Genomic DNA, 13,582 nt, shown 5'->3' with positions numbered 1-13,582 from the left:
AGGCTATTCCACAGGAGTGTGAAAGCAAGTTAGCTATTTATAGCGTACAAAGTAATTACCTTCTGACACCTGTGCCTGAGAATGTTAGGCAAACAATAAAAAGCACCTTGGTAGAATGCAGGCACTAGAGACTTCAAACTGGAACTCGAAGCAAAGAAAAACTGCTGGAGGAACACAGCAGGCCAGGAGGGAAATGGCTAATTGCCATTTTGTGTTGGGACCTTTCACCTGGACTGAAAGAGTAGCTGGTATGGGGCAAGAGGTAGCAAGCAATGGGTGGGTGTAGGTGAGAGGTAATTTGAGAATGAGGAGGAGGAAGGAATGGTGGAGAAAAGTTGCAGACAATGGGTAGAAGGCTGCAGATTCTGGGGGCAAGTAATGAGCGGAAACAAAGAAGAGATAGTGGCAGGTGGAAACAAAGAATGAGGCGTGGTGATGACTAAGTGGGAGAGGGGAAGGAAATTGGTAGTGGTGGGGGGGGGGTGGTGGCGGCGGCTGTGGGAGAAGGGTGTGAAAGAAGGACAGTGAGGGAGACGTGGATGTTCAGTCTATTCTATTGTATTTGTAGATTACAGAGGTGGAATATGAGGTGCTGTTAATTATCATTTAGCGTCTCCCATGCATTGGAGTAGAATAAGTTGGTACGAGAAGGAGAGGTAATTGCGAACAGCTAGGAAATCTAGGCAGCATCTCCCAAGAACAGAGGTAGGTGATGTTTTATGTCGGTGCCCTTCAGACCACTTCAAACCAACTCAAATGTTGTATTAATGCTGTTCAGCACCTCAGTACATGATGAACAAAGTAAACTTCCCTTTGCTTTACACTCTAAAGCAATCCACATGACTAATTAACAAAAGGGGAAATGGTGGTTTTCAAACAAGGCATTAGGGGGATCTTACAAGATGATTTGAGATGAGGTAATTCCATGCCTGTGGCAAAATGGAGAAGCTGCAGGGAACTCGCAAGTGGTGAGCAGAGGTGATGACTTGAGTCCACCAGCCACATAATGGTCAGTATTAGTCACATAATACGACATGATAGAAATTTATTTTTCCCAGAAAGGAAAATGATAGTGGTGATGGGACAATCCCAGAGGCTCTGTAAAGCGTCTTTGAGTATATGAAAAGCGCTATATAAATAAAATGCATTATTATTATTATTATTATTATGAGTACAGGGACTGTCAGCCACATAATGGTGGATCAGCCAGCCCAGAGGTGATGACCTGAGTCCACCAGCCACATAATGGTGGATCAAGCAGCCCACAGCCAATGTGACTAGAGGGTCCGCCGCATAATGATGGGGGAGACAGCCCAGAGGCGATGAGCAGAGGGGCTACCAACCACATAATGGTGGATCAGCCAGCCCCATAATGGTGGATCAGCCAGCCCAGAGGTGATGACCTGAGTCCACCAGCCACATAATGGTGGATCAAGCAGCCCACAGCCAATGTGACTAGAGGGTCCGCCGCATAATGATGGGGGAGACAGCCCAGAGGCGATGAGCAGAGGGGCTACCAACCACATAATGGTGGATCAGCCAGCCCCATAATGGTGGATCAGCCAGCCCAGAGGTGATGACCTGAGTCCACCAGCCACATAATGGTGGATCAAGCAGCCCACAGCCAATGTGACTAGAGGGTCCGCCGCATAATGATGGGGGAGACAGCCCAGAGGCGATGAGCAGATGGGCTACCAACCACATAATGGTGGATCAGACAGCCCAGAGGCGGTGTATTGTAGAGGGACCACCAGCCACAATGCTGATGGGGGGGGGGGAGGAGAAGGGGAGAGACAGCCCCCAGGTCTGTAGTCGCTGCTTCCGGGTCCATCCCGTTGCCCTTGACAACGGATGGGAGCACGTGGTCCGTCCAGTCACGTTGGTGGTCATGTGACGCTGGCGGTGACGCCATTCGCGTGCGCCGTGTCACGTGGTGTTTGTGACGCGCTGAGAGCGCGCCGCTGGGCGGGAAGGAGGGAGGGACCGGGCGGCAGCGGCCCGGGGACGGGGACGGGTTGCCGCCTGCGTGAGGTACTCGCACCGCCCCGCCCATCCCAGCACAAGGGCACAAGTGATAGGAGCAGAATTAGGCCATTCAGCCCATCAAGCTGATCTATCTCTCCATCCTAGCCCCATTAATAATAATAATGCATTACCTTTGTATAGCGCTTTTCTAAAAACTCAAAGACGCTTTACAGGGTTTACTAAAACATAGAAAATAAATAAATAAATAAGTAAACGAACAGAAAAGGAAAAATAAGGTGAGATGACGGTCAGTGGTTGAAGGCAGTGTTGAACAGGTGAGACTTCAGTGATGTTTTGAATGTGGTGAGTGAGGAGGAGTCTCTGACGGTTTGGGGTAGTGAGTTCCATAGGGTGGGAGCAGCGATGGAGAAAGCCCTGTCCTCCCAGGATCTGAGTTTGGTCCGGATGGGGGGGGGATAGGAGGTTGGCAGCAGCAGAGCGGAGGGTGCAGGTGGGAGTGTGTCTGGAGGAGGTCAGTCAGGTAGGATGGGGCCAGGTTATGGAGGGCTTTGTAGGTCATGAGGAGGATTTTGTACTGGATTCTCTGGGGGATGGGGAGCCAGTGGAGCTTGTAAAGGACGGGGGTGATATGGTCACGGATCGGGGTGTGGGTGAGTAGACGGGCAGCGGAGTTCTGGGTGTATTGGAGTCAATTGATGATTTTTGAGGGTGAACCATAGAGGAGGCTGTTGCAGTAGTCCAGACGGGAGGTGAAGGCGTGGATGAGGGTTTCTGCAGCTGTAGAGGAGAGGGACGGACAGAGACGGGCGATGTTTTTGAGGTGGAAGAAGGCTGTCTTGGTGATGTGTTTGATGTGTTTGTCGAAGGAGAGGGTTTGATCAAAGATGATTCCATTCCCCTGCCTTCTCCCCATAACCCCTGACACCCGCACTGATCAACAATCTATCCATCTCTGCCTTAAATACATCCACTGGCTTGGCCTCCACAGCCTTCTGTGGCAATGAGTCCCACAGATACACCACCCTCTGACTAAAGAAATTCCTCCCCATCTCCTTCCGAAAGGATTGCCCTTTAATTCTGAGGCTGTGCCCTCTAGTCCTAGACTCTCCCACTAGTGGAAACATCCTCTACACATCCACTCTGTCCAGGCCTTTACACTGGGAAGGGAGCAGCGACTGTCGTCTGGGGTTAGTTTGAGATGAGGGGTTGGTGGGGGGAGGTCTAGGGTCACTGACTGGGGTCGTGGGGTGGGGGCGAGGAACTAACCATTTTGTTGTTGCTCTGATTGCCAATCATAATTCTGAATCCTTAGATTACTAACCCTCCAGCCAAATGTTAGAAATTGCCTTCATTTGCAACGTCAGAATTTGAACATTTTAATCGTTTAATTTATTGGAGATCTGGGTGTTTAGATTTTGAGCATGGGAAAAAAAGTTGACTTGTTTACTTAAACGTGGGGTAAAGTACTTGTGAATTTTGTTTGATCAGACCTGAATCTTGAGGCCTGATAGGTGACCAGGGTGGTGGGGGCAAGGGAGCCGGAGCTGGAGTGGGTTGTGCAGTGTGGAGGTGATGTCTGGTGTTCCCATTTCCTTCTCCGGTGGGTCTGGTAATGATTGAAATGAGCTACGGAGCTTCAGTGAATGAAGATGAACAAATCTCTTGGCCAGAGTAGGTGAATCGTGAACCAGAGGACATAGGTTTAAGGTGAAGGGGAAAAGGAATCTAAGGGGTACCTTTTTCACACAATGGGTGGTGGGTGTATGGAGCAAGCTGCCAGAGGAGGTGGTTGAGGTTGGGACTATCCAAACGTTTAAGAAACAGACAGGTACATGGACAGGACAGATTTGGAGGGATATGGACCAGATGCAGGCAGGTGGGACGAGTGTAGCTGGGATATGGTGGCTGGTGTTGGCAAGTTGGGCTGTAGGGCCTGTTCCACACTATATCACTTAATGACTAAATAAGTCAGTGTAAACATTTTGTGTCCAGCTTCAGTGAATGAAGATTAACAAATAAACAGCAGATGCTGCAAACCCGAAAATTCTAAAATGGAAAATGCTGGGAACATCGCAGATCAGGCAGCATCTGTGAAAGGACAAACAGAGTTGATGTTTCAGGTCTGAGTCTCTTTGTTGGAACTAGGAAAGAATACTTTATATTACCAAGACGATGAGGGAAGGGATTGGATTGTGCATTACATTCAGTGTTCACTACGTGATCTCTTGCATGGGAGAAACCAAACACAGATTGGTTCTATCGGAGATTGGCTGGGTTATTGCTTTGTGGAGCATCTATGTTTGAGTTCGCTGTGGCATGTCATTTCAATTCTCCATCTCAAATTCACTCTATCTATTTGTGTCTTCCTTCACTGTTTAGATATTGAGCGTGGGAAAATGGCTTATTTACTTAGAAGTGGGGTAAAGTTCTCGTGCTTTTTGTTTGATTAGACCTGATTCTTCAGGCATCACCTGGGAGCAGAGTCTAGCTCACCCCACACTGTCGTATCGATCTTCACTGAGAGACAGGCTGGTGAGACTGGGACTTCAGTCCAACCGATGAACCGCAATGTGCCATCACGTGATTTGTGGAGACTTTTTCCATTCATGTTTCTCAGCTGAGGACCATTCCTGAAATGTATGTCTTTTTTTCTATTTGCACATCATGAATTTATAGCTTGGTTATTGGTGTGCAAGAACATCCTTTAATTCAGAGGCTATGACCTCTAGTCCTAGACTCTCCCACTAGTGGAAACATCCTCACCACATCCACTCTATCCAGGCCTTTCACTCTTTCGTACGTTTGCCACTGGGAACATGAAGATGCACTGATTTATCCTGCTCAGGTAGCGAGGGGTGAAAGTCACCACAAGCCACAATGTAACCCGTTTTCCGAGATAGGAAGTCTGAAAGGTCCTGGCCTGAAAAATCGTTCTACATATCCTCCAGTGATAAAGAGTAGAAATAAGGATCTACAGATGGTGGTTTACACAAAATGCTGGAGTAACTCAGCGGGTTAGGCAGCATCTCTGGAGAGCATGGATAGGCGACATTTCGGGTCGGGACCCTTCTTCAGGCCCGTCTCCTTCAGAGATGCTGGAGGCGCAGCGGTAGAGTTTCTGCTTCACAGTGCCAGAGACTTGGGTTCGATCCAGACCACGGGTGATTGTCTGTACGGAATTTGTACGTTCTCCCCGTGACCTGCTTGGGTTTTCTCCAGGATCTCTGGTTTCCTCCCACGCTCCAAAGACGTACAGGTTTGCAGGTTAATAAGGCTTGGTATAATTGTAAATTGTCCCTCGTGTGTGGAGGATAGTGTTAGAGTGCGGGGATCGCTGTTCGGCCTGGGCCGAAGGGCCTGTAACTGCGCTGTATCCCTAAACTAATTAATGTTCAGTGCAGCAATGGGAGACTGGTTAGTTTGAATCCACGTGCAGAGTCCTGGCAAACGTTCAGCAGTAAGAGTTATTTTGCTGCATGCCTGCTGACAGAGGGGTTCTCCAGGTAAGTGTGTGCTCCTTTGTTTCGGCAGCCTCTGACCGTGGAGCAGCGAGGGCAGGATGGCAAGCGGAGCGAGCGACGGCCCGTGCGATCCGCCTCCAACCGAGGGAGAGTTGGAGCAGGAGCAGGAGCAGGAGGATGAGCTGGAGCTACAGGCCCAGGAGTACGTGGACCGCGTGTGGAGCCCCGAGCTGTGCGGCCCCCGGCCCCACAGCTGCCCGCTGGAGCCGTGCAGCGAGCCGGTGCAGCAGCAGTCGCGCGGCAGCAGGTCCAGCGCCTCTGACCTGAGTGTGCGGCTGCGGACCAGTCAGGTGCTGCCCGTCGACAACGTGCAGTCCAGCCTGCTCTCCCTCCCTTGGGAGCTGGTCCTGGAGATCTGCTCCTACCTGGACGCCAGGTTCGTGCTCGGAGTCCTCCCCTTGGTGTGCCGGGCGTTCCAGTGCGTCCTGACCGATGAGGTGACCTGGAGAATACGAGCGCAGAAGATCCTTGGCCTGACCTACCCAGTGTTGGAAGGTTGGTGACCAGCACATAGAGTCATCATCTCAGAGTCATACAGCAGGGCAACATCTAAGATAGACACAAAAAGCTGCAGTAACTCAGCAGGATAAGCAGCATCTCTGGGTAGAAGGAATGGGTGACGTTTCGGGTCTCGGCCTGAAATGTTTGCCCATTCCCTCCTCCAGTGATGCTGCCTGTCCCGCTGAGTTACTCCAGCATTTTGTGTCTCTCTTTGGTGTAAACCACCATCTGCAGTTCCTTTCTACACCTTCAGCCCATCGTGTTGATGCAGACCATGATGCCCCATTTGACCATGTTTGGTCCATATCCCTTTAAACCTTTCCTATCCATGCACCAGTCGTAGAGTCACAGAGCACGGCGACAGGCCCGTCACCCCCAACCCTTGTCTATGCCGACCAAAGTTAGCATCTAAGCTAGTCCCATTTTGCGGCACGGTGGCGCAGCGGTAGAGTTGCTGCCTTACATCCAATGCAGTGCCGGAGACTCAGGTTCGATCCTGACCACAGGTGCTGTCTGTACGGAGTTTGTACGTTCTCCCCGTGACCTGCGTGGGTTTTCTCCGAGATCTTCGGTTTCCTCCCACACTCCAAAGACGTACAGGTTTGTAGGTTAATTGGCTGGGCAAATGTTTAAAAAAAATTGTCCCTAGTGGGTGTAGGATAATGTGCGGGGATCGCTGGGCGGCGCGGACCTGGTGGGCCGAAGGGCCTGTTTCTGCGCTGTATCTCTAAATCTAAATCTACATTTAGTCCCTATCCCGCTAAACATTTTCTACCCATGTACCTGCCCAAGTGTCTTTTAAATGTTGTATTGTACTTGCCTCAACTACCTTCTACGGCAGTCCGTTCCATATACCCACCAACATCTGTGTGGAAAAGTTGCACTTCAAGGTGATATTAAATCTTGCCCCTCTGACCTTAAAGTTACGTTCTCTAGTTCTTGATTCCCCTCTCCTGAGTAAAAGACTGCACATTCACCTAATCTATTCACATCATGATTTTATCACTCCTTAGCTGAGAAAAGATAAGAGGATCCACAACTTAAGAGACACAAGCTCCAAACTGCTGGAGTCGGGAAGAGGTTGTCCAGGGATAGAAGGTGGGGTGTGAGCCCTGGGAGCGAGGGAAGGTGGCGTTAGTAACGGTTCGGGTAGAGTACAAGCCCCATGGTATGTATAGAAACCCGGTGGGGAGGTGGGTGGTCGGGATCAGGATGCGAATGGGGAGAGACTAAGCTTGATAGGGAGAGGTCAGAGAGATTCAGTCAGACTTAACTCTGGTTAATTTTATCACTTTTTTTAACAGGTAAAGATTTTGATTGGCCGACTGCATGCATAGAGCTCGAGGAGCACCTTTCCCACTGGTCAGGCACCAACCCGAAGGTGGAGCATTTCACCCTGAGCGATGGGCACTTTGCCTCTGTGGACACAGTGCTGATCATTCAGGTGATGCCCCAGCTCTTGGCACGTACTTACCAGCCCATTCCAGCAAATCCATGTGCCTTTTTGCTGCCTGTTCCCCATTCCCCCACTCTCTCCATCTCTCTGTCTTTCTCTCTCCCTCTCCCTCTCCCTCTCCCTCTCCCTCTCCCTCTCCCTCTCCCTCTCCCTCTCCCTCTCCCTCTCCCTCTCCCTCTCCCTCTCCCTCTCCCTCTTCCTCTCCCTCTCCCTCTCCCTCTCCCTCTCCCTCTCCCTCTCCCTCTCCCTCTCCCTCTCCCTCTCCCTCTCCCTCTCCTCTCTCCTCTCTCCCCTCTCCCTCTCCTCTCTCCCCTCTCTCTCTCTCTCCCCTCTCTCTCTCTCTCTCTCCTCCCTCCCCCCTCTCCCTCCCCCCCTCTCTCTCTCCCCCCCTCTCTCTCTCCCCCTCTCTGTCTTTGTCTCTCGCTTGGTGACCACATATCCTTCCCTGTGTGTCCCACCCTCTCCGTCCATATGCCTGTTTGTCTTCCACTACTCCCGCTCTTTCCCTCTCTCTCCATCTTCCTCTGTATTTTCCCTTCCCTTCTATCTCTCTTTCCTTCTGTCTGTCTCTCTCTCTCTCTCTCTCTCTACCTGCACACGCTGTTTAATCATTCCTGCTCCTTCATGTTCTTCAGAATGCCTCGCTATGTATTTCGGGATCCAGGGACAGGAACGTTAACATCTGGGACCTGAGGCGATTATCCCAGGATGGTGAGAAGGCCCTGGTGAAAACACTTGGAAACCAACCACGGGGAACGCACAGGGTGAGGACTTCAGCCTCAAAATCTACAACACAGCTGGTCGAGCTGCTGCCTCGCAGCACCAGACACCTGGTGTGCTGTCTGTGTGAAGTTTGCATGTTCTCCCTGTGACTGCAAGAGTGTCCTCCCTGTGCTCTGGTTTCCTCCCACATCCCAGAGACGTGCGTGTTTGTAGTTAATGACCTGTAAATTGCCCCTAGCTGTTAAAGTTCGGTTCTTAAAACAGACAACAACACAAACAGTTAAAGGTAAACCAAGCAAAGCTCTAATTATCGTCAGACGGGAGTGGGGGGGGGGTCAGTGCTAAGGGCGTATGACCATACTCGTGCTTCCACTCAAAGATACAGTATTTTTGCAGCATTTTTATACAGAATTTGCAGCCAGGATGTTTAACACAACATTTCCTTCAAATCAATCACAAACCATCGAACACAATATACTTGACACGAAGGTAAGGATCCTTATCATACCACAGAAGGTCTTGTTTACACACTCCCACAAGTAGTCAACAGTTAACCACATCCTAACCTTAGCGAGAGCATTGTCCATCATCTTTCTCAGACATCCTTCCCAGGCATAAAGGATATACCGCTCTACAGGATTTAGGAATCACATAGTTGTATCCTGCCTGGTGCAATTTTGCAAACATCAGTTATTCAGAACTCAAAGTTCAGGCTCATCCGGTTCTACCATTTTATTAGTTCTGTGGTTTCGAGGGATTGTAAGTTTCAGCTATCAGTCACATCCTTATGAGCAATTAGCATTCCTCCACTTTCAACAATATAGAAAGCCCAGAAGCATACAAGCAGGTTTGCAGACAATGGCCAAGCATCCCATCATGCAAAGTTAATAGCCATTAACTTTCATAGCGTGTAGGGAGTGGATGCATAAGTGGGATAACATATCACTGGTGTGAATCTGTCATACAACTGGTGTGAATCTTACATATAACTGGTAATCGATGGTCGGCGTGCATTTGATCACAAGACCATAAGTGATAGGAACAGAATAAGACCATTCGGCCTATCAAGTCTACTCTGCCATTCAATCATGGCTGATCTATCTCTCCCTCCTAACCCCTTTCTCCCCATACCCTCTGACATTCGATGGGCTGAAGGGCATGTTTCCATGCTGTATCTCTAAGCTAAACTAAACTGTAAACATGCAGAGACGTTATGTGTACCAGAGAGTCACCTTAACTACCTGAGAGCTTCGTCCTCCCTCTGGTCAGACCATCCTACCCCTGAGCCAGACATCTGCTCAGTCTGCACGATCAGCTGCCAGGGTCTTGTGGTGAATGGCACTCAGTGAGGCATTTCCACAGTACTTTTCCCCATAGGACATTTTATAGAGCAGCGCGGAGAATTAGTTTATAAGTGTTGCCTCCACTATAACGTAGGCAAAGCTGTTGTTAATTTATGCAAAGCAAGCTCCCACAGACATCACACTGAACCGAAATATTTTGAATTGCAAACTGAAAGAGTTAGAAACACTGCAGGCCAGGAAGCATGTGTGGGACGAGACATGTTGAGGAAGGATATTCTTGCTATTGAGGGCGTGCAGCGTAGGTTCACTAGGTTAATTCCCGGAATGGCGGGACTGACGTATGTTGAAAGGCTGGAGCAATTAGGCTTGTATACACTGGAATTTAGAAGGATGAGGGGGGATCTTATTGAAACATATAAGATAATTAGGGGATTGGACACATTAGAGGCAGGAAACATGTTCCCAATGTTGGGGGAGTCCAGAACAAGGGGCCACAGTTTAAGAATAAGGGGTAGGCCATTTAGAACGGAGATGAGGAAGAACTTTTTCAGTCAGAGAGTGGTGAAGGTGTGGAATTCTCTGCCTCAGAAGGCAGTGGAGGCCAGTTCATTGGATGCTTTCAAGAGAGAGCTGGATAGAGCTCTTAAGGATAGCGGAGTGAGGGGGTATGGGGAGAAGGCAGGAACGGGGTACTGATTGAGAGTGATCAGCCATGATCGCATTGAATGGCGGTGCTGGCTCGAAGGGCTGAATGGCCTACTCCTGCACCTATTGTCTATTGTTAAAAACTCCTTTTAAAGGACACACAGTGCTAGAGTAACGCTGTGGGTCAGGCAGCATCTCAGGAAAACATAGAGAAGGGACGTTACGGGCCCTGCAAAAGGTCACCTACCCATGTTCAAATTAACCGCAGCTTTGCCTACATTGTAATAGAGACGACACTTTTAAACTAATTCTCTGTGCTGCCCTGACAAATGTCCAGAGGGGAAAAGTGCTATGGAAATGCAAGCTTTGCTTTGGCTCGGCGTGGCTTGTGTTAATGTGTGGGGATCTCTGGTCGGTGTGGACTCGGTGGGCCACACTGTATCTGTAAACTGAACTAAACACTGGTGCCACCCTTTCTCCGCTCTTGTTGCAGGGCTGGGTGTGGGCTCTCGCAGCCCAGGAGAATATGCTGTGCTCTGGATCGTGGGACAGCAGCATCAAGCTGTGGGACATGGCTTCAGAGGGGGCGGCAGTCCGGGAGATCAGGTAATGGCTGCGTCTCTGTGTCACTTCATAGAAGATAGAATAGCACCGGAAAAGGCACCTCAGCCCATTTGCACTTGTGGGCATAGGTCTCCCAGTAACAAGTTCATAAATTCATGTGATCGGAGCAGAATTAGGCCATTCGGCCCATCAAGTCCACTCAGCCATTCAATCATGGCTGATCTATCTCTCCCTCTCAACCCCGTTCTCCTGCCTTCTCCCCATAACCCCTGACACCCGTACTAATCAAGAATCTATCTATCTCTGCCGTAAAAATATCCACTGACTTGACGACCACAGCCTTCTGTGGCAATGAATTCCACAGATTCACCACCCTCTGACTAAAGAAATTCCTTTAATCTTGAGCTTAGTCCATCCTTGCAGGTGTTGGGTGACAAGAGGATTGGACTATTGATAATTTCCCACCCCCCAGTCCCAAAATACCTCCCTTGATTGAGCGACTAAAGGAGTTGTTCCTGAGCCACTAGATGCTGGGGGGGGGGGGGGGGGGGGTGGTGAGAGAGACAAAATGGGTCGGCACAGTTGTACAGAGGTAGAGGTACAGAGGTAGAGTTGCTGCCTTACAGTGCCAGAACCCTGGGTGCGATCCTGACTTTGAGTGCTGTCTGTACAGAGTTTGTACGTTCTCCGTGTGACCACGTGGGTTTTCTCCTGGTGCTCCGGTTTCCTCCCACACTCCAAAGACGTGCGGGTTTGTAGGCTAACTGGCTTTGGGAGGTTGTAAAATTGTTCCTAACGTGTAGGATAGGGTTGATGCACGGGGTGATCGCTGGTCGGCTGCAGCTCTAAAGTCTAACGAGCCGGCGGTCCCTTGATGTTGAGGGGATGGGCGATGCAAACTGATGAATGGGTGAGTGATTTTATTTCCACAGGGGGAAGGCGGCTGTGCTTTGTCTGGTGTACCATCCTGACGTCCTGGTAACTGGATCGTTAGATAAGTTGGTCACCATGTATGACCCACGAGGTGGGTATGCTCCTTGCACTGATGGGGAGGGGGAGAACCCTGCCTGGGGGGCGGCCACCGAGAACTAAGGGGGTTTTGTCGGAGGGATTTGTACCTTTGTCGTCGGCTTTGTGGCGATTCTTGTGTACTTTGTATGTAGAAACAAAGGATTTCACTGCACTAGGCACTAGTGACAATAAAATATCATCATCGATTCCAATTGTGCTTGCACCTGGTCAGTGAAATGCAGGTGCTGCCCGACTTGCGATAGTCCGACTTTGCGCCGGTGCAAATGGCAGCGAGCCGCCGCTCGCTCCCGGCCACGTGATCGCGTGCGTTACAATGCATTTCGGCTTACAATACTTTCGGTTTCCGAAGGGTTTCTCGGAACGGAACCCCATCAGAAGCTGAGGAGCACCTGTAATACTTCACCCCTTGCTCTCCTCAATCGTGCGACTCTCGGTCTGATGTGCTGGTGTGGGCAGTGATGTACGGCAAACACTCGCAATAACGGACCGTTATATAGCAGATTGTGGATACAGCAGATGGAGGCTCCTGTTGTACCGACCCCCACCCCACCCCCACGTTTGCCAGTTACCCAGTGAGCTTCCAGATGCGGGAGCAGAGAGAGCAAGCAGAGAGAGCAAGAGGCGAAGTGAGTTCTGGACTCGTCCTCAGCGTGTGAGACTGGACTCTGCGGTTCCCCAGCCCGTCAATTGCCCAACCTGTCAATTCCCAATGCCACGTTTCTACCCTCCCAGCCTTGGGTGATAGTTAACCTCCCCCACCCCACCACCCACCCCACCCCCCCCCCCCCCCTTCCCCACTAGCACTTGTTAGAGCGGACAATCGGCAACAACAGAGCTCCTCCCTCCATGGCCGATAATTACAAGGGGTTACTGTTTATGATGGTGTAGAAACTTGGAAGTGCAAATGCTGGTTTACAAAAAAAAGACACAAAGTGCTGGAGTAACTCAGCAGGTCAAGCAGCACCTCTGGAGGATATGGATAGGTGATGCTTCAGGTCGGCAGCCTTTTTCAGGAGTTTCGGGCCTGAAGAACCCTCCCGAACTGAAAAGTCACCTGTCCATGTCCTCCAGAGATACAACGTGTAAAAATCATTCACAGACTGTTCGAGCAAGTCAGACCCACTGAACTGCTCCAACAGTCTGTAAATGATTTTGTGTCGGAAGGAACTGCAGATGCTGGTTTACACCGAAGATAGACGCAAAATGCTGGAGTAACTCAGCGGGGCAGACAGCATCTCTGGAGAGAAGAAATGGGTGATGTTTTGAGATGAGATCTTTCTTCAGTCTCAAGAAGGGTCTCGACCCAAAACGTCACCCATTCCTTCTCCTATAAATGATGTTGCTGGTTTATTATTGGTGAGTCGGTGGTGTTTATGCCCTGTGTCCTCCAACCTACAGTCAATTACCCGGTGGTGTCCAGTCGGAAGCTGCACTCCAACGCGGTGCTGTGCCTGGCAGTTGATGATCGTTATGTGCTGTCTGGTAGTGAGGACAGGACCCTGGTGGTAGTAGATCGCAGAACCAATCATGTTCTACAAAGGCTACGGGTACGTATTGACGAAGGCCAGAGAATGGCTGCAGCAACAACCTCCCCTCGCACCTGCCCTAACCCCCGTTCCCCTGCCTGACCACCCATGTCGTTTGGTCCATGCCTGATAGCTGGCACAGACTCAGTGGGCAACAAAAGCTTTTCACTGTACCTCAGTACACGTGAAAATAAACTAAACTGAATTGGAACGTAGGGCATATTAAATTGCTAGATAGAGCTCTTAAGGATAGCGGAGTCAGGGGGTATGGGGAGAGGGCAGGAACGGGGTACTGATTGCGAATGATCAGCCATGATCACATTG

General features: G+C 50.2%; 1 protein-coding gene across 6 annotated transcripts in view; it reads left to right on the top strand.

Moving 5' to 3' along the window:
• The first annotated feature begins 1,965 nt into the window (after positions 1-1,965).
• The window catches only part of fbxw9 (F-box and WD repeat domain containing 9), a 14,103-nt gene continuing 2,486 nt past the window's right edge, over positions 1,966-13,582 (top strand). For 2 of the 6 annotated variants that reach the window (XM_078429330.1, XM_078429325.1), the window contains exons 1-8: positions 2,041-2,300; positions 4,437-4,623; positions 5,518-6,002; positions 7,313-7,452; positions 8,100-8,228; positions 10,630-10,742; positions 11,633-11,724; positions 13,131-13,279. In XM_078429330.1, coding sequence (XP_078285456.1) covers positions 5,546-6,002; positions 7,313-7,452; positions 8,100-8,228; positions 10,630-10,742; positions 11,633-11,724; positions 13,131-13,279 — 1,080 coding nt within the window. In that variant the 5' untranslated portion in view covers positions 2,041-2,300; positions 4,437-4,623; positions 5,518-5,545. The other 4 variants (XM_078429326.1, XM_078429327.1, XM_078429328.1 and 1 more) reach the window with 4 other exon arrangements.

Source organism: Rhinoraja longicauda, chromosome 37, assembly GCF_053455715.1.
Source record: "Rhinoraja longicauda isolate Sanriku21f chromosome 37, sRhiLon1.1, whole genome shotgun sequence".
Classification (NCBI taxonomy): Eukaryota; Metazoa; Chordata; class Chondrichthyes; order Rajiformes; family Arhynchobatidae; genus Rhinoraja; species Rhinoraja longicauda.
The sequence above is the reverse complement of the archived record's forward strand: the minus strand, read 5'-3'. Positions and strand labels throughout refer to the sequence as shown.